At 45.3% G+C, this 19,419-nt stretch overlaps 1 protein-coding gene across 1 annotated transcript in view; it reads right to left on the minus strand.

The window, feature by feature from the left end:
* Nucleotides 1–3,270: 3,270 nt before the first annotated feature.
* Fstl1 (follistatin like 1) overlaps nucleotides 3,271–19,419 on the minus strand; it is a 54,271-nt gene continuing 38,122 nt past the window's right edge. Inside the window, exons 5-11 of the mRNA XM_052158508.1 lie at nucleotides 18,107–18,139; nucleotides 16,645–16,775; nucleotides 12,208–12,326; nucleotides 10,396–10,508; nucleotides 9,988–10,098; nucleotides 7,219–7,295; nucleotides 3,271–4,973 (exon numbers count right to left, since the gene is read on the minus strand). Of these exons, the coding sequence (XP_052014468.1) occupies nucleotides 4,929–4,973; nucleotides 7,219–7,295; nucleotides 9,988–10,098; nucleotides 10,396–10,508; nucleotides 12,208–12,326; nucleotides 16,645–16,775; nucleotides 18,107–18,139 (629 nt within the window). The 3' untranslated portion in view covers nucleotides 3,271–4,928. The remainder of the gene's footprint in view (nucleotides 4,974–7,218; nucleotides 7,296–9,987; nucleotides 10,099–10,395; nucleotides 10,509–12,207; nucleotides 12,327–16,644; nucleotides 16,776–18,106; nucleotides 18,140–19,419) is intronic.

The raw sequence follows: 19,419 nt of genomic DNA on the forward strand, positions 1-19,419 counted from the left end.
TTGTCAGAACTTTTACCACGAATAGATGTGGAGTTTGGTCAAAGACTTTTTACCATGTCATTCCTGTCCTTATTTCTATATTCATATTGTATTATATTTACTAATTTATGTGTGTCGGGCCAGCCTTTTATCCCTGGGATGAAGCCACTTTGCTATAGTATGTGATGTTTTTAGTGTGTTCGTGAATTTAATTGGCCAGTATTTTACTGAGAATTTTGCTGTCAAGTTTCATCAGGGAACTTGGCCCACTGGTTTATTGTCGTTCCTCTTGTCTGCATTCTTATCTAGTTTTGGTATGGAGGTAATGCTGGCTTTGCAGAATGTGTACTTAGGGTGCCTTCCCTTTTTATTTTGGGGAACAGTTTCAAGAGTATTGCTATTTTTTTTTAATGGTTGGGTAGAATTTCTCAGTGGTTGTATTCAGTCTTGGGCTTTTATTGAGGGGAACTTTTTATTAAAACTTCAATTGTGTTGCCTGTTATAAATATGTGTCAGTGTATTTTTAACAGGTCATATGCTTTGGAAATAGATTCATTTCTTCCATATTTTCTAGTTTTTTTTTTTAGATGTAAGTTTGTCAAATATGATTTGGATTTCACTGCAATCAGTTGTTACACCCCCCCCCCCTTCATCTCTAATTTTATTAGGGTATTTTTTTCTCCTTTGTTACTTAGTTCAGCTAGAAGTTTATAATTTTTATCTTTTCAACGAAACAGCTCTTTGCTTGAGTCTAAGTATTGTTATTTTAGTCTTTATTTAATAAATTTCTTCCCTGAATTGTATTTAACATCTGTTGTTTTTGTTTTTTCCCCCTAAGATCTCGAGGTGCATCCTAAGGTTATTTATTTGGGATCTGCTTTTTTTTTCTTAATGTAAACACACATAGCTATAAACATCCCTCTGTGACAGGATGGTCTGTCTTTTGTCACCAGAACTGGCTGGCTTACATTTTGGATGACACTTCCTCTAGGAAGTTGTGCTGGCTAATTTTATGTCGTGATATAAACTAGTGTCATCAGAGGAAGGAAGCTCAATTGAGAAATCATTAAGACGGGGCTGTAGGCAAGCCTGTGGGAAAATTTAATCGTGATTGATGGGAGAAACCAGCTCCTTGTGGGTGGTGCCGTCCCTGGGCTGGTGGTCCTGGGCTCTATATGAAAGCATGCTGAGAAAACCATGAGAAAGAAACTCATAAGCAGCGCCCTCCATGGCCCCTGCACCTGCTCCTGCCTCCAGGTTCCTGTCCTCCTTAAGTTCCTGCCCTCACTGCTTTTGATGAGGTACTTTATAGGAAACTGTGAGTGATACAAACCCTGTCCACCGCATGTTGCTTTCGGTCATGGTGTTTAGGCACTGCAATCGTGACCTTAACTAGGACGGAAGTCATACATTTGGGGCTGTGTTCAGCTTGGATTCTTCTCCACACGCTGTATTTTTCTTAGCCCATTCTAGCCACTTTATCACTGCTGTTGTGAATTTCTCAAGATCTCTTTGAAACAGACTCTAACCTTATACTAACTCTTCTCCTTAACCAAGTTAGACAGAGCCATCTTAGCTGCTGAGTCCCATGCCAACTGGCACTTGCTTGAAACGGACAATGGTGGATCCTCTCTAATCCACATAAAAGAAGTTTCATTATAGAATTGTAGTCTTGGGAGCTGGGCATCCAGGCACACATCTTTAGCCCTGGCATTTGAAAGACAAGGGGCAAGTGGATTTCTGAGAGTTTGAAGCCAGCCTGGTCTACAAAATGAGTTCCAGGACAGTCAGGGCCATTAGACAGAGAAACCCCATCTTGAAAAACAAACAAACAATTGTAGCCTTTGAGTGTCTTACAGATCTGCTGCTGGGGAAGAATTGTTACACATAGTTATGGACATGCCTGCTGGATAACCATTTTCCAGGTACAACTATTACTGGTACAACTAACTGTCTTCTGGTTGGACTTTATGTTTGGTACTGTAAGCCAGAGAGAGAGGTTAAAAAAAATCCAGTGGGAGAGAGACGCTATGGCTATTGCTTTAAGCAGCTGGGCTGTGCCTGTTAAATTGTCTTCTAGATACTTCTTTACCACCACAGATTTTTGTTGCTGTCAGCCTTGGTCAGCTAGGGGCAACAGTTATTGCAGAAACTCATAATTGGTCAAACTGCTGAGGAGAATTGACTGTGGCCATGCATGGCGGCCCAATGCTTAGCATCAAAGAGAAGGAGATAATTATGTATTTATATCACCTCCCTCAACGCTCAGAGGAACTCAGAGGCTACTTTTACGTGGTAAAAGGCTAATATCCTCATAATTTCATTTGGCCTTCATTGGAGGTAAGGAAACCAACTATTATTTTATTTTACTTTTATTTATTAATAGTAACAAAAATCAGAAATAACAAAAACCAGTTAAATGGAATATGGAAGCACAGTAAATCCAAATGCATTTTTGCAACCACATGGGAACGGAGAGCTGTTGAAACTGTTTCCTGAAGTTTAACTATCTAGGTCATAGGAGTCACTAAGGCGTTCAGAGTGTTCACATGGACTTGGTAGCCGATGGAGGAGCCTGCTTCCCCAAGACTGACAGTAGTATCCAGAGTCCTGGTACATGTATGTGGAAAGACCTCCCTGGTCCTGCATCTTAACAGACACTGATGTTAATAAAACCAAACCAAACCACAGAGAAAGTCCAGAGAGCTTGCGGCCTTGCCGGCACTACAGGCTTCTAGAGGACTCTAGGAAGTGACATAGATGTGATACTGCTTGTTGGCCCCAACAATCTCCACCCAAGTTTTCCCAAACCAGGCTACTTAGCAGCTTTTCATGAACGGTTCAAGGATCACCTGAATCTACGGTGGTTCAGACAACTGAAGTAGCAGAACCTGAGAGGAATGTGGGCTTGTCCTGGGGTATTCAGTGTTACAGGGTTCTAAAGACGACTGGTCAACAGACACTGAAGCTACCTGAACAAATTGATACTCCCGCCCTCTCCCATCATGCCCAAGAACCAGCAAAACTTTTGATGAAGGCATTGCTGCTGTAAGCTCTCCAAGGCACTTGGAGAGGGGGCCTAAGTCTGGACTGCAGGACTGGGGCTCTGAGCTTTTGAGAGGGGTGGCGTGGAACACTCAGCAGAGCCGATCATCTCTGTTCAGATGAGACAGGAAAACTATTTAGGAGGAATTCCACTTCTGGCTCAGCATTCCACACTCGCCTATGCAGGAAAATCTCCATAGCTTATTTAGGTGGTCTACAGGTTTGAATTTTGCAAATGAGATAATGTTTTGATTTTTTTTTTTTTGCTATGTTAAATGCACACGAAACAGGACAATAAGGGAGTCCGAGAATCAGAGGCCCAAAGAAAGGATTGACTTTCAACCACAGTTTCTCCCCTGGTGCTGAGTTAAAACTCAATCCAGATTCAATCTCCAGTTTTAACCGCTCTCAAGTCCGAAAACGTGTATCATCACCTGTACGCGGAATCCTCTGACTCCAGAGATTGCACTATTGTGCACCACTGCTAAGGAAGCTGCTAACTGTCCTTCGCACTCCCTCCCTGGGTGACCATGAAGTCCTCACACCCAGCCACCTGCTAGGATTGTTTCTACCAAAGCAAAACCTGGCATTGCTATTCCTGGCTGTCTTTTCTTATGGTATGAATTCATCTATCCTAAGGAGAAAGTAGCTCATCACAGGACACCTTAGCTCTCTCCAGACCAGTTGCCTAAACCACAAACTACCATTTATTAAACCCCAAGATGCATTCTTCTCAGTTCACTAAGGAAACGGACACCCAGAAATCGGAGCAGCCAGGCCCGCAGTCGCGTGTTCTGCCAGTTAGCCACAGATCACAGCAGGCTGGGATAGCCTGCGCTTCCACACTTGGGACGTCTTACACGAAACAAAACCAGGTTAACTTTTTGGATCTCAGCAACCGTCTATGAAGATGCTGTGTCCTATGGCTTCTGTCTGAGGGGCCTCTCGTGCTTCGTGGCTGATCTTCTGGAAGCCCTGGGTGGGAGTGCGGTAGCTCTGGACTGCATCCAGTCTAGTAATGTGGCAGGGTAAGGGGTCGCCTGTGTTACAGAGTTCCCTGTACCTGGAAAAATGCCCAAACTCCTTTCATCTTCACTTCTGAAATGGTAGGACTAATGAAAACATAATTACAAAAGCTTAATATCTAGTCAAAAAATGAAATATTAAAAAAAAACAATAATATAATGGTAATAACTGAGGAATGAAGTCAGCTTGCGGAAAAAAAAAGTCTGTTTACAGAGAAATAGCACCTTTGGTAAAAAAAGAAAAATGTATTTTAAAATTTTGGTTAGGTCTCCATGGCGCTTGAAGTACATACGAATCTGCATCATTTAAACACACCCTCCAGGAAACTCCATCCAAGCCTGAGGGGAGACCGTAACTAGTGGGGGGCCGTGTAGACGGTGACTGTTGGGACCAAAAGGAGAAGCAGATTTGCTGCAGGTCGGTCATGCTGACAGTGGCGACAAGGGTCAAAGCGGCAGGGTTTCCCCCCACAATGCTCCCCCCACTTCCTCCGTAGGGCCAGCTCAGTGCTTCCCCTGACATCCCATGTTTTTCCTGGACTCTCCCCGCGGCTGCTGGGACCCCAGAAAGGCTTCCCTCAGACCTGCCTCTGCTCCCCTGCCAACCCCACGCTGTTTCCTTGCTTGCCTCCCCCTCCCACCGCCCTCCCCCAGGTACCCTTTAGTTTCTCTTAAAGCATTCCTAGAGATGAAGGCTGTGGCCTTCCCTCGCTAGCTGGCCGCCCTCATTTCCTTTACTGCAAAACAAACAAAATAAGATTCGCTGCCATACAAGCAAATACTGGTGATTTGGTGATTGCTGCGGACTCGGTGTGTACCGGGCTCAGCCCTGAAGAGGAGGTGCTGGGCTCCGGACCCGGTGCGACGACATGCCTCTTCTTAGATCTCTTTGGTGTTTCCGTTCTTGGTCTTTTCCGCTGTTCCCTTTGAGATGCAAGAGGATATAATCATTACAAAGACATTAAATGGTTGATTGCGTTCATATAGCTCCCCAGACTTTCCATAGCACCAGCAGACGTGATTATGCTAGATTTTAGTCACGTGTGGTTCCTCCTTGAGTGATAAACATGAGGTTATGTCAATTTGTGGCATGGTCCTTTAGAAGTAGTCTATGGAATTACCAGCTGACCCTGTATGAACATCTTATGAATTGGATATTATTGTCCCAGTTTTAAGGATAGAAGGGTACTAAAGGGAAAGTGTTCTGAATCCAAACCCCACAGATGTAGTAAAAACAATAGGTCTGAGGCACCTTGCCTGGGATTCAACTTATTCAGCATTCCTAGTGCCCTTGAGAATAATTTGAGGTCTACATCTTAACGCTTTCAACTTTACAGGAGAGCAGTTCTACACCAGGTCTTACAACAGGGCCTGACACATTCTTCCAAAGATGTACAGACAGCCAAACAGGGCTTAACCCCATTAGATGGTAGATGGGTGCACATGGAAACACAATGACATACCACTACACATCCAGTTGGTCGGATGAATAAAGAGCACGTGTGTAGTAACACACGTTGGCATGGATACAAAGGAAACGGAGACCTGCTGGGGAGGATGTACAGCGAAGGGTGTTTGGAAAACAGTCTGGCAAGCTCCGAGGGATTAAACATCTGCGGTTCAGCTTCTATTCCTAAAGATATAGGGGGAGTGAAAACATACGTCCGCGCAGGAACTTGTACAATAACGTTCACACCAGCATGGGTCTTTAGAGTCAGAAGTCACCTAAACACCTATCACATTGCATGCAGACACAAGCTGTCACATATATGGAATGACGCTCACATAAAGATGAATGAAGTGGACTCAGGCTACCAGCACGACTCGGAAGAGCATTATGCTCAGTGGAAGAGGTCAGACAGAAAAGGGTCGTTCTGCAGGACGTACCCAGATCAGGCACCCCTCTGATGTCTAATGGGGTTAAGCTCCTGTTGGCTGTCTGTACATCTTTGGGGGAATGAGTCAGGCCCTGTTGTAAGACCTGGTGTAGTATTCCTCTTCTGTTACCATTGAAGACGTTAAGATGAAGGCTTCAAAGGATACTTGGACAGTTGAATAGTCAAGTTCCAGCCCAGATAGATGCCCCTCTGGGCCCTACTGTTTTTTAATACTTCTACAGGATGTGGATTCCGAGTCCAGAGATAGATTAGCAACTGTCAGAGGCAGAGGACAAGGAGAATGAGGAGCAATTTCTAATGTGCATGGGTTTTTCTGGGGAGGTTAAAATTCCCCGGAATTAGACAGAGGGGAGTAGCTGACACACTTAGGAATGCACTGAAAGACATTCACTTGCATAGTTGCATATTTAACTTCATTAATTATCACATAGTGTTATGGTGTAATATTAATTTCACTAATTCATTTATTTTTGTTTTTTCTTTGAGACAGGGCTTCTCTGTGTTACCCTGGCTTGTAGCCCACACTGGCCTTGAACTCAGGGATCTACCTGCTTCTCCCTCTTCCAGAGTGCTGGGATTAAAGGTGTGTGCCACCACCACCTAGCCAACATTGTGTATTTGAGAGGGGTAAGTTTTATGACATGTGAATTCTACTTCAAGTTAAAAACTGAGCAAGGAAATGCCAGCAACCATGGCCGGCATCTGTGAGACTCAGCTGGTACTCCATGTCCAGCTGCCTCATACAGCGTTTCTCAGTGAGCACCACCAGCTTGATGTCTCGCTGCCTCAGGGTTTCTCTGATCTTACACATGTTGGAGGACAGAAATGCTAAGAATCCTGTTCTGGCAGCAGCTCTCAGGTGATGGCTGATAGAAGGTTTTCTAGAGGTACCCCAGCCCCTCCCACCCCTGTCACAGTTACTCCTTCAGGGAAGGGTCTGATCACAGTGGGATGGTACAGATGACGGGTCATCATCTGGGATCTCCTGTGTTGAACAAAGTGAGGTTCTCTCAACTTGTGAGGCACTAGACATCTTCTTGGTGGTGTTAAGAGTCTGGTTTGAGGGCTGGAGAGATGGCTCAGTGGTTAAGAGCACTGACTGCTCTTCCAGAGGTCCTGAGTTCAAATCCCAGCAACCACATGTATGACTCACAACCATCCATAATGAGATCTGATGCCCTCTTCTTGGGTGTCTGAAGACAGCTCTAGTGTACTTACATGTAATAAATATATCAAGTCTGGTTTGAACGGGCACTGTGATTGCTACTCACCTGATGCTTCTGGAGTTCCTGGGCATATCTTGTCTTCTCCTCCTCTGTGTGGGTCGGGACCCCCTTCTGATTCTTTCCTGTAAGAAGAATCAAAGTTCAGAGCAAGAGGGCTGTGCTAAGCCAGGGAAGACACTACCCATGGAGGGAGAGTTAAAGGGTCCACTTTTCTCTGAGTATTACAACATCCAAGGTAATAGAAACAAGAAATCTACCCAAATTCTTTGGCTTCTGTTCCTGCTATTTTCTTTAATGTACACCCAGAAGACACGCTAGTCCTACAGAAAAGCAATGGTGACAACCGGGACCGGCTCAGCAATGGTGACAACCGGGACTGGCTCAGCAATGGTGACAACCGGGACCGGCTCAGCAATGGTGACAACCGGGACCGGCTCAGCAATGGTGACAACCGGGACTGGCTCAGCAATGGTGACAACCGGGACCGGCTCAGCAATGGTGACAACCGGGACCGGCTCAGCAATGGTGACAACCGGGACCGGCTCAGGAAATTCCTCTGGGGCAGCCATTCTCAGCCATCCCCACACCCTCACAATGCCCCAGAGAACACTTGCAAGTGTAATTTTTAGCTCAGGATGTAGTTCACCGGCAGAGTGCTTGCCCAGCATGCAAACCGCCTCACCACCCCCATCTCAACCCCCTAGAACTGCAAAACAAAGAGAAAATAAATTCAAATCGCCTGGCTTTCGCCTGCTGGAATTTTGATATAATTGATTGGGGTGGGAGGGAGCTTGGGTACCAGAGTTTGTACTTTTTGAAGAGTTCCCTAGGTCATTCCGCATACCCAGGGTTGATTACTACAACATCTAACAAATATATCTCAAGTACAACGATAAAAAACAGTAAAAATAAACATAAAGTCCAAACAAATGACCAAACAAAACCCAAATCCTTCAAAGATCCTCAAGATGTTCTTTTGGCAGATTACAATCTAGAAGGTTTGGAAGGGTGCCTGGGAATCCATTTACTGGACACAATATTTACCATTAGGAAACAGTAGACACGGATAATCAAGCCGTCCGTCATAGCCACTTCTCATGCTCTGACTCCTTTGGGCATTATCTCAACGCCCCTGATTGTTTGTGACTTTGAGATTTGTGATATGAAATGGTTCTGCTAGTTTTCAGGTACTGGCCTAAAAATGCCTCTTCAGTCTCCTCTTACGTCACGCAGCCTGTACACCAAGATGTGTTGAGGCTCCATAGACTGTACTTTCTGGGTGGAGGGCATGCAGCCCTCTCTGTGGCTATGGCAACAGACAGTCTCATGGGATTAAATTCTGTCTGATGCACTGTGATTGGACTTATCCAGATGATGGTGCTTAGGGTTCCGTAAGTCAGTGCACACTGGCTGCTACATCTTAGAAATGGAGGAGAAGGAGGAGGAGGAGGAGGAGGAGGAGGAGGAGGAGGAGGAGGAATACCTTCAAAGCCAGAACAAGAGCAATTCGATATATGGAAAGGAATTTGGGGAAGATAAACTGAGGATGCTTCCTGGTTGAGGCAGTCTGGGTTGATGTGTAAAGGGGCCCTCAGATGGCTTCAGTAGCTGCCACGTGTGTATCTGGCTAACAGTTCCAGTAACTTCTAGGAAATGCTTGTCTCTTAGCAGTCTCTTCTTCTTTTTCATCTGTCCCTATGGTTAGGCTGGGCACCTACTCTCTCATGTTGAAGCAAACTTGGTCCTAGGAAGGTCCTGAACCTATGGCTAACACTGGCTTCCACTTAAATGTTGGTATTCTGGGCTCCTTGCCTATTGGGCATTCCTGGGGCTTTGATTACTGTCTCTCAGTCACCATCTTACCTGGTCTCCCTGAACATAATATTAAGTACCAGTTAACTTTTTTTTTTTTTTTTTTTTTTTTTGGTTTTTCGAGACAGGGTTTCTCTGTATAGCCCTGGCTGTCCTGGAACTCACTCTGTAGACCAGCGCTGGCCTTGAACTCAGAAATCCTCCTGCCTCTGCCTCCCAAGTGCTGGGATTACAGGCGTGTGCCACCACTGCCCGGCACCAGTTAACTTCTTAAAATATAATCTGAGTCACTCCTGAAGGTATAACTTTTAAGTCTGGTTCTAACTGACATGGGCGTTATTCTGGACCTGGCTTTAAGACTGGTCTCTGATTTACTTTTGTCTGGGTCTTTGCTTGAGCCTGGCTTTAATATAAGTTCTTCTTGATCTTTGGCATCACTGTAGTAGAGGTCTCTGATAGGACACAAGGGGTTCTAACTTACTCTTTGACCACCGTTCTACCTCCCAAACTCTGACACCTATATGTCCCCAATCCATCTTGCCCATGTCTCAACAATCTTAATTTTTAACTTATTTCTTTACACTTCTTTGATGTTTTTCCTACATGGTTTGGCAAGTTAAGTCTTCTTGACTTCTGCCCACCTGACTCTTATAAAATATACAGTATTTCCTTAAGTGTCACAAGGATCAAGTTGGTTAGGATGCAAAGAGCACTGGCATGCACCTCTCACAGTTCAGTGTTTTCTTTCCTGCTGATGGTTTGTGTCTCATATTGCTATTTATTCATGCTGTGGGTCACCCTTCTCTCTCACCGGAGGCCTCTGAAGTGATTGTCATGCCTGACACACCTGGAACAAGCGCTTTACACACAGTGTTTCTCGAGGAGCTGACGGCCTACTGCTTCCTTCCAGTCCCTGGCCTTTCTTTTCCTCATCCTACCCCGTCAACTTCACTCATTCAAGTCACAGCACCACTCCCTCCTTCTGCACTAAGCATGGCTCACCATCACAGGTCAATGCTGTGCAGACCCAGTGTCCACAGGAACAGACACAGCGATTGCAGTCCACCTCGGTCTCGGCTCCATCTGCATAGGTTTCGTCCTCCAGGGCGCACTCTGTTGGACCATAAACAAAGGCAACAGTTGGGAGGTGAGATTTGAATGGGGTGGTGTTTTTGATACAGTCTGGGTACTTAGAGGTCCTCCTTCTTCTCAGACAAGGACGGCCTTGTCTCTCTTGGACAAGTGCTCCATACGTTTATGGCCTCAACCTCATCATGGAGATGATGGGCTGGTGACAGCCCAGTTTCATGCATGGGAGCTAGATCAGTTATCTCTGGAGAGTTTTACCAGTCTTTCCTTCCCCACAATGCTTCCATCCCCAACAACACTCAGTTTCTAGATTGGACATACTCTTCTCAGGAGGGTTGAAGGCTGGGTTGAGACACTTGAGGAACTCTTGGAAGCTGAGTTTCCAGTCAGCGTTCTCATCAGATAGTTCAATGAGGGCATCCACACAGAGGCCTCTGAAACGAAACACAGGAGAAACACCATCAGCAAGGCCCTGGCTTCTCCCCTAAGAGAGGCAGCAACCACCAGGCTCACAGACCCCTGGAGGCCCAGGCAAGATGACTGCACAGCGAAAAATGCCTCTCTCCCCCTTGACCTGTCACACCATGACCTGCAAACCTCCAACCAGCTTATTAAGCTGGGTTCCAGATCACTTAAGCTGCTCAACACTTCCCCAAGAACAACTAATTTCTTGTGACTAATTTTGTCCACCTTAGTTAACAAATGCTTCCACCATTTGCGTACCTTCCTCTAGTATAGACTGTCATCTGTGGTATGACTGTCAAGTCAACCATTCCAGAAGTGTGATGACATCAGAAGAGAGATCACAGATGATGTGAAAAGGAATATAGGACTTGAAAGAATGTAGTGGATTGGTCTGGTGCTGCTTGAATTCAAACGATGGCCCCCAAGATCTGGTTGCTCCCCCCATGAGGAGATCTGCACATATACCAGCTTTTGTTGTATAAACCTTGCCCCCCCCCCCAAGTTATCCCTGATCAGTTAATAAAAGAGCCTACAGCCTGGGCTGGGCAGAAGGAAAGGAAGCGGAGCAAAGGTTCATGGGCTTGGGGTTGGAGGAGAGACAAGAAGGAAAAGGAGGAAGAAAGAAGGAAGTCACCTCGGGGTAGCTGGATGGTGAGTGAGGGCCCGCCTGTTGGAGTAGGAGTGGCCCAGGTGGAATGGCAAGTGATATCTTGAGGATTTTGACAGGAAAGTAGCATAGAGGGTTGATGGTGGGTTTTTTGTTTTTGTTTGTTTTGTTTTTGTTTTTTTGTTTTATTAGAAATCTAAAGGCTCTGTGTCTTTTATTTAGGAACTATATGGTAGAAACCCCTAATATATTTAATGATAACAAGGGGGTATAACAAACCCTCCAAATAATATTAATGCCAACAAAAGATTATTAAATTTAATCAAGAATCACAACATCATCATTCCAGAGAGTTCTTTCAGAAGTTTAATTGAGCCTCCTCAGCTCTATCACCCCTCTGTTGCCTGAGACTTGGGCCCTGGCTCAGCCACTTTCTACTCAAATGACCTTGAACTAATTATTCAATCTTTCTGAGTTTATTTTCCATAAGGTCAATGACTATGACTAGGAAGAATCACAAAAGCTGCACTTTAAAATTGTTTTGAACAAAAGAGAGGCACCCTTCCCATGTTTACTTCTTACTGATGTACCAGTTCCATACCAGAAGCTTCTTTGTTTATTAGTATTTTTCTAAGACAACACTAAGGACGTACACTGATAACAATTAGAGAAATCTACATGGAACAGCTTGGATCATCATAAACACCAGGAATGATTTTAGGTCTTCAACTAGAGAATACATTAATAGTTCCTTCAGAAGATCAACAATAGAATACCCAGAAGCAATTTAGGTATGAAATTACCTTGATAATTTATTCTGAAATTACATTCTTTTTTCCTTGCAAGTTCTAACCCCAAACAGTAACTGCTTGATCAGATATTAATGTGGCTTGATATTCCAGTTTTGTAATGTTCACAGAATAGACTGGGGCAGAAGCCCCAGTTTTCTGTTTCTTTCACATTGCCTCTGGCAGTATCTTTGCTGATGGAAGGAGTTCAAATCCCGCCCCCTCTCAGGCAACCTTCCCTGGGGACCCTATGCCCAAGTACCCACTCCTCACCTGAGCAGTTTGTTGTTCTCCTGGTCAGCATACGTGGTGATGTTGATGGCTGTTTCATTCTGTTCCACGAATTTCAGGAATTCACTGGAGTCCAGGTGAGAATCACCATTATCAAAGCTCTATCGAGGAATGAAGAGACCTCTCAGGAGTGCTTAGAGAGCATCAGTTTTATTGGTGCACCCTCCGGCCTGACCCCTCAGTCCATATCACTCTTAATACACTCCAACCCTATCCTAGCCTGGCCACGAGGAACCACAGTAGTAATGGCTCAGATCACTGTGTACCCAACTAGGAAGTGGTACTCCAGTGAAAGTGCCTGGGCAGAAGCCGTGGGGGGAGGGGCTCTTTCAGTGTGGATCCTGCTCAGGAGGGCAGCCTGCACAGATGTCTAACCCAGTCCCTGACACTGTCCTATAGACCCGGATTCAGACCATCGGCAAAGTCACTGTCTCACACCCTAGTGAACACATAGCAAGGTGTGGCATTATAAGCAGCAACGTATAATCTAGGAGGTGAAGCCCAGGGTTTCTGATTCTAACAGGTTGCTCAGGTGCAGTAGCAGTGTAAGTGACCTTTGGGACTCACAGAAGTCTATCTTGCTGTTTAAGACCAGCCTCCTTTCCCCTATACTCTGCACTGGGGCTCCAGTGCAGATGTGTGCACAGGTCCTCAGGCCAGTCTGTGCAGGCAGATGACCTGTTGATACCCCAAGAACACAACTGAACAGGGAGTGGTGGGGTCAAGCATTATTCCCTCTAAACCAAGACTTCAGTCATCTGCAACTATTCAAGGAGCCCAAGTCCTAGCAACAGGACTCCAAAGGCTTAGATCTGATTCCACGTTGGAGGCGCCTGCTCTCCTAACTAGGTCCAGTGGTACCCCCTCACGCCCCACACTTTCTGAAGGCCATGCTGGGAAATGATCAGCATCTCCATGTTAATTTCAAGTTGGTTCCTTACACTGTGTAAGAGAGTCTGGAGGAAATGTCTACCTAGATTCTGAGGGAAGGGCAAAACATAGCCACTTTTTCTTCTCTCGTGGCTGCCATGGGTCACATGTAAAATTTCCATGGCGTATACAGTGAGGAAAATACATGAAACAACCATTAAGCCTTTGCTTAGAACCTGCTTATCACTCTTATCTTGATTCTTAGGAACATACCTTAGATATTCTTTATGCATTCAGTGTATGCTTACCCTGAGGACATTTCCCAATAATTCACTTGTGAGGTTTTGATTAATTAAGGATGTGCAATTCAATAAACTTGACCGTGGAGCATTCTGAGGACCAGGGAACTTTCCTGAGGACAACTAGAACAAACCCTGTTATCTGTCTGGTGACGAGAGTGAGCGAAGAGAAAGCAATGGTTCTGCAGTGGCTGTATAGCTGTTGACTAGGCGATCTGGACCTAGTACTTACATCACCAGTGGCTGCACAGCCATGGACTGAGTGCTCTGGACCTGGTACTTACAGTCCAGTGGGATCCTAAAAGCCAGTGCTTTGTGTACACCCCTCAGTTATCAGGGAACCGGAACGCAGACCTAGAACTAACGGGCCATCCCAGCTCTAGGCAGTGTCATTTCCTAAGTCTGGTACCTGCCTAGAAATAGCAGTAAACCCAGTGGCCTTTCAATATCTAGCCAGAATCCAGCACAATTCACTCCACTAACCAGTTGCAAAGACCAGATATTTCTGTATGCCCATCTCTGTAGCTCTATTTCTGAGACAGTAACATTTCCCCTTTTGGTTTTATGACTATAGAAAAGAAGATGAGTATTTTGAGACCCGTGCTTGGGAACCATCCTTGTATGTTAACGTAGAGTTCAGAGGAGATGGGTTGAGCCCGGTACTCACAGGAAGCAGCAGACACAATGGGGTGTATGGTGCTGGGGTTGGGAGGTAGAAAGGCTGGCTCCCGTTTCAGTGCCAGCCTCCAAGAGTCTCCTGTCTAGTGCCACAGGGTGTGTATAGCATGGGGATGAAAGGCTCTACCAGCCTCCTCCTCCTCCTCCTCCTCCTCCTCTTCCTCCTCCTCCTCCTCTTCTTCCTCCTCCTCCTCCTCCTCTTTTTTTTTTATTTTTTTGGTTTTATTTTTTGGATTTGGTTTTTCTGAGACAGGGTTTCTCTGTATAGCCCTGACTGTCCTGGAACTCACTCTGTAGACCAGCCTGGCCTCGAACTCAGAAATCCCCTTGCCTCTGCCTCCCAGAGTGCTGGGATTACAGGCGTGCACTACCACCGACCAGCTTTATTCTGTTCTTTGTTCATCAAAAGAAATGGTGTCTGCAGGAGAAAGGCAGTTTGGGCCCTACTCACATTCTGGTTAGATTCGCTGTTCAACTATCTTGTGTGAGGAAAGCCAGCTGGGATGAAGAACTGGGCTCTGAGATATTAAATCTCTCACCTACAGGCAGCTGTGGACCTGGTAGGGCGCCATCTCCCTCAGATGTCTTGGAAGAGGAGCTTTGTGTTTGTAATCTGTGAGCAAGCCTTCTGAGTACAGTTCTCCAGAGAAAAGCTGCTTTCCCAAGCGGCCATGCTAGGATGGTATTAGGAGCCTCCAAGAGTGTTACTGCTTGGGGACATGGAGATGTATTGGGTGGCCCTGTGGCCTGGGTACTTGGCAATCAGATTTAATAGCAGGTATCAGAAGTGCCTGAGGCCAGGTGCCATCTACAAATGATTACCAGATGCCAAGTGGCCCCTTGGAAATAGTGTCATGTTCCCAACAACTCTGTGTTGTAAGGACAGGATTGAGTGACTACTTACAATAAGCCTTACAGACACTACTCGTTTGGCTTCAGGAAAAATAATTTTCCTAAAAAAATTAAAATTACATTTATTTATTGTTTATGTTTGTATGCATGCATGTATGTGTAAGTTCGGGGTGTCATGACATAAGATGCATGTGAAGGTCAAAGGAGTTGGTTTTCCTTTTTCACCATGTGGGACCTGGAAACTGAGCGCAGATCATCAGATGTGGCCGCCACCCAGGCCCAAATATCATCTTCTTTGTGTGACGTTCTGTTCCCATCTGACTCTCCTGCTCAGTGAAGAGTTGCGGTTTTCTGTGGAGACCTGCTTGTGCCTTCAGGCTTTGGCAGTGGCTGAGACATTGCATGCAGAGGGTGGGAAGAGCTATGCTTTTTTCTCCAGTGTAATATCAAAAACTAGGAATACAGAATTTAAATCTCTGTCACAGCAGAGAAAACATCTATCTAATAATACAGGAGATGCCTTAAATCAGCAGTTCTCAACCTGTGGGTCATGGCCCCTTTGGGGTTGCCTAAGACCACCAGTAAACATAGATATTTACATGATAATTCATAACAGTAGCAAAATTACAGTCATGAAGTAGGAACAAAAATAACTTTATGGTTGGGGTCACTACAACATGAGGAACCTTATTAAAGGGTTGCACATCAGGAAGGTTGAGAACCACTGCCTTAAATGAGCAACTATTTACTTCAACCCAAGCCAGCATCTCATCATCTATAAGTATCCATGATGCCAGCTAAAGAATCCACAGACTAGACTGGATGAAATGTATTTGGGGGGCGGGGGCAAGAGTTTCCAGGAAGTCCCTTGGATGTATGGAGTTACTCTAAATTCTGGCTGACTAGTTGTTGGGACAGCGGGCTTTGTGAACAGGCACTGGAGTGGGTACCTAAAGCACTGACCTCATCATGTGCATCAGGAAAGCGCAGGGGCTTGACGCTTCTGTGGGCATGCAGTACCTGAATGTGTGACTGAGTACAGGGAGTGTCCGTGTGTTGGGAATATTGTAGGCATGTGTCTATGTTCTTGTCAATTAGCTAGCAGAGTGCCCTTAACTGCTTCTTCCAATGGTCTCTGCGTGTGGTGCACACAACCCCTACCAGACACAAGTTCCTCACTCATTTCTCCTTCAAAATCACTATCTCTCTGGGTCTCCAATGGATATGTCTCTTCTATGGTAGACATGGTAATATGATAAACAGCCACTTTATGAGGATTTGGAATAATCTCTAGTCCTAAGCATTCCTTATCTCTTCTCAGATGAAGAAGCTGTGAATGGCCAAGGTTGTGTCATGAAGAAATGGCAAGCCGGGCAGGAAAGATGCTGAGGTGGGTCTGGTGTAGCAGAAGGTGCCCTGTGCCAGCCTGAAGTGTTACACTGGGCAGGAGAGAGCCTGGTCACATTTCCCATAGCTCCTAGAGACTCTGATGGTTTTAAGGGAATGAATAGCATATTCATGTTGGATCCCAAAGGTCAACTGCTGTCCACCCACCGGTCAAGCAGGTCACAAGGCACCTTTCACAGCTCCGTAACATGACCGGTGAAGAGGACACGCTTAGGCACTCTAAAGAGCCCTGTGTCTCCTGGGAGTCACATAAGAGGAAGATGGTGTCCTGCTTTCCCCAGGGCTGAACACAGTTGGCTGTGGCCCTGCTTACCTTAAAGTACTTGTCTAGGATCTCACTGTAGTTACTGCCTTTAGAGAACCAGCCATCTGGAATGATCTCGGCTTCCAGCCACTGGATGATGCGACGTCGGAGCTCATCACGGTTAGCTTGATAGCAGACAACTGCAGGGAGGAGAGGGATGTGAGGTGGGTGTGAGGAGGCAAACCCCGGGGTCATCAGCACTCCATGCATGGAGCCTCATGCCAATCAGTTTTGCATGTGTCACCCTATTGAGTCTTCAAAGCATCCAGGGAGGCAGGATTATTGCACCAGAGTACAGAAATGTGTCTCCGCCAGGAGACACCTATAAAGACTAGACTGGGGGCTGCATATCAGATATTTACATTACGATTCACAACAGTAGCAAAGTTACACTTATGAAGAAGCAACAAAAATTTTATGGTTGTGGGGGGGTCACCAAAGCATGAGGAACTGTATTAAATAGTCGCAGTAATAGGAAGGTTGAAGACCAGTGGACTAGAAACTTAGAAACTTGAAACAGGAGTTGTTATTTAAGAAAAAAATAAGGAAGAGAAATAAAGGATGTTTTCATGAATGTTAGGGAACAAGGGAGAAAAACATTCACTCATTAGAGAAACTCCCTTGGTTCTGAGATGAGTGGAAGGTCTTAACACATCAATAAATGAAACCATAGAGCCATTCATGTTGCTGGATTGCTGCTCTCCCATTTCACAGCCTGAGCCTTTCAAAACTTTCTCCCATCACCCTTTAGTATAAACTACAGGAAATGAGACCATGGAAGGGCCGTGCCTCAGCCCTCCTCTGGGTGCTGTTACAAGCCACGTGGGAGCCGCAGGTGGGAATCAAGTGGGTAGAGAGGCAGGGTAGAGACTCGGGCAAAGGAAATTCCTGGAAGACAGGACATGCTAGACCATGAAGGGGATACAGGGCCAGGGAATAAACATGCGTGCCTTTCCAACTCTGCCTTTCCTAGCTGTGTGATTTAGGGAAGGGACTTAATTCTCTGAGCCTTTATACCTCAGTGAGATCCACAAGGTTACTGTGAGGTCTGGGACTATAAACCATGTTGAGATTTTAATATAATTTTAATAGAAACCTCTGGCAGTCTTCATACTGAGATTCCCAACTATCCTCTTTCAAAAAGAGCTGTGTCTTCTGATGTCGATGGGCCCATGAGATGAGCACATCTTACAAGAGCTCACCGGCTACAGTAAAAATGTAAACCAACATTCAGACCCAAACAGCCCCTTTGACCAGAGGATTCCAAATCAAATGAACATCTCAAAAATGCAGTTTTGTGGTTTTACTGAGTTTTACTAAGCAGTTTTGTGCTTAGATCAGATCTGGATCAAAAGTCCCGACCCACAGATGACCTTGGCAGCTCAACAGGATCTGTGGAAGAAAAGATGCTTCCTCCATGAAAAGTCTCCATCCTAAGATGCACACACACAGAGAAAGGTCAGGCACTTACCGGGGCTGGCGGATGGACTCACAGACTTCTTTTCTGCAAGACGAAAGGAGAAGATGTGTAATACAAAGAGAAGAATAAAAGAAAATGTCTGTTTCTAGGATTAAAACTGCAAAGTCTTGCAACCGTGTTTTATCTTAAATCCTTCCTTCCTTCCTTCCTTCCTTCCTTCTTTCCTTCCTTCCTTCCTTCCTTCCTTCCTTCCTTCCTTCCTTCTTTCCTTCCTTCCTTCCTTTAGATTTGTTTATTTTTATTTTATGTGTGTGGGTGTTTTGCCTGCCTGTATGTCTGTGTGTCAGCTTGCTTGGTTGGTGCCTGAAGGTCAGAAGAGAACATGACATCCCCTGGAACTGGAGTTACAGATGGTTGCTAGCTTCTGTGTGGCTGCTGGGAACTGAACTCAGGTCCTCTGAAATAGTCAGCATTTTAACCAGTGAGCCATCTCTCCAGTCCCCTGTCTTAAAACCTGAGCTTTTCTTTCTTGTAGGGTCTAAGGATGGGGATCCTTCCTGCCCGTGCACAAGGGATTGCCCTTCTAGATTTATATTCCTTCCTGCCGGGTTGAGCAATTCCTGGGGTTTTGAAATTTCACAAGGAGATTAATTCTGCACAGAGGTTGGAGAGGAGACTGATATCTGGGACAAAGCGTTGTGTTTTTCCAGGAAGTCAAGGATGGACTTTCTAAACTTGGAAAGGTCTGGTGAATAATTACCAACCATGCTTGGAAATTCTGTTTTCCCAATCCTGGAAAATGGTAAGTGTGTATAATAAAGGAAAATGAAATATTGCTAGGTTGAGAAATGCTCTAATTTTAAAATCAAGGTAGAGAGAAATTGACCTATTTTTTTCTAAAAGGTATGGAAGTCCTTTATGGACCCTTTTTGCTATTGTGGACTATTGATGCAGTCACCTTACCTACTCTCCAGCTGCAGATAATGCTGAAAGCAGGCCCAGGTCTGATGCAGGAAACATCAGGAAAAGGCCCCAGCCAGCCAGGTCAAACCTAGCAGGCTCGTGAATGTTAGGAGGGAACATCTCCAACAAGCAAGGAGGTCTCCCCTGCCAGGAGCTGACATTGGACGGGCTAATAACTAGCAGATGATCTTCCTGAGATGGGTTCACCCTAGGTTAAAAAAATCCACGGCAGATTTGCTTGGATAGGCAAGGCCCAGGAAATATCCATTTTAGGAAAGATTCCTGTTATTAATATGCTTTTGCTGTTATTATCAAATATATATAACAATCACTAGATATCAGCCCACCCTTTGGGGCAGATCTCTGCAGAACAATGAAGATGCTCTGTCTTGTAGTGATGC

The sequence above is a fragment of the Apodemus sylvaticus genome, chromosome 15 (assembly GCF_947179515.1).
Source record: "Apodemus sylvaticus chromosome 15, mApoSyl1.1, whole genome shotgun sequence".
NCBI lineage: Eukaryota > Metazoa > Chordata > Mammalia > Rodentia > Muridae > Apodemus > Apodemus sylvaticus.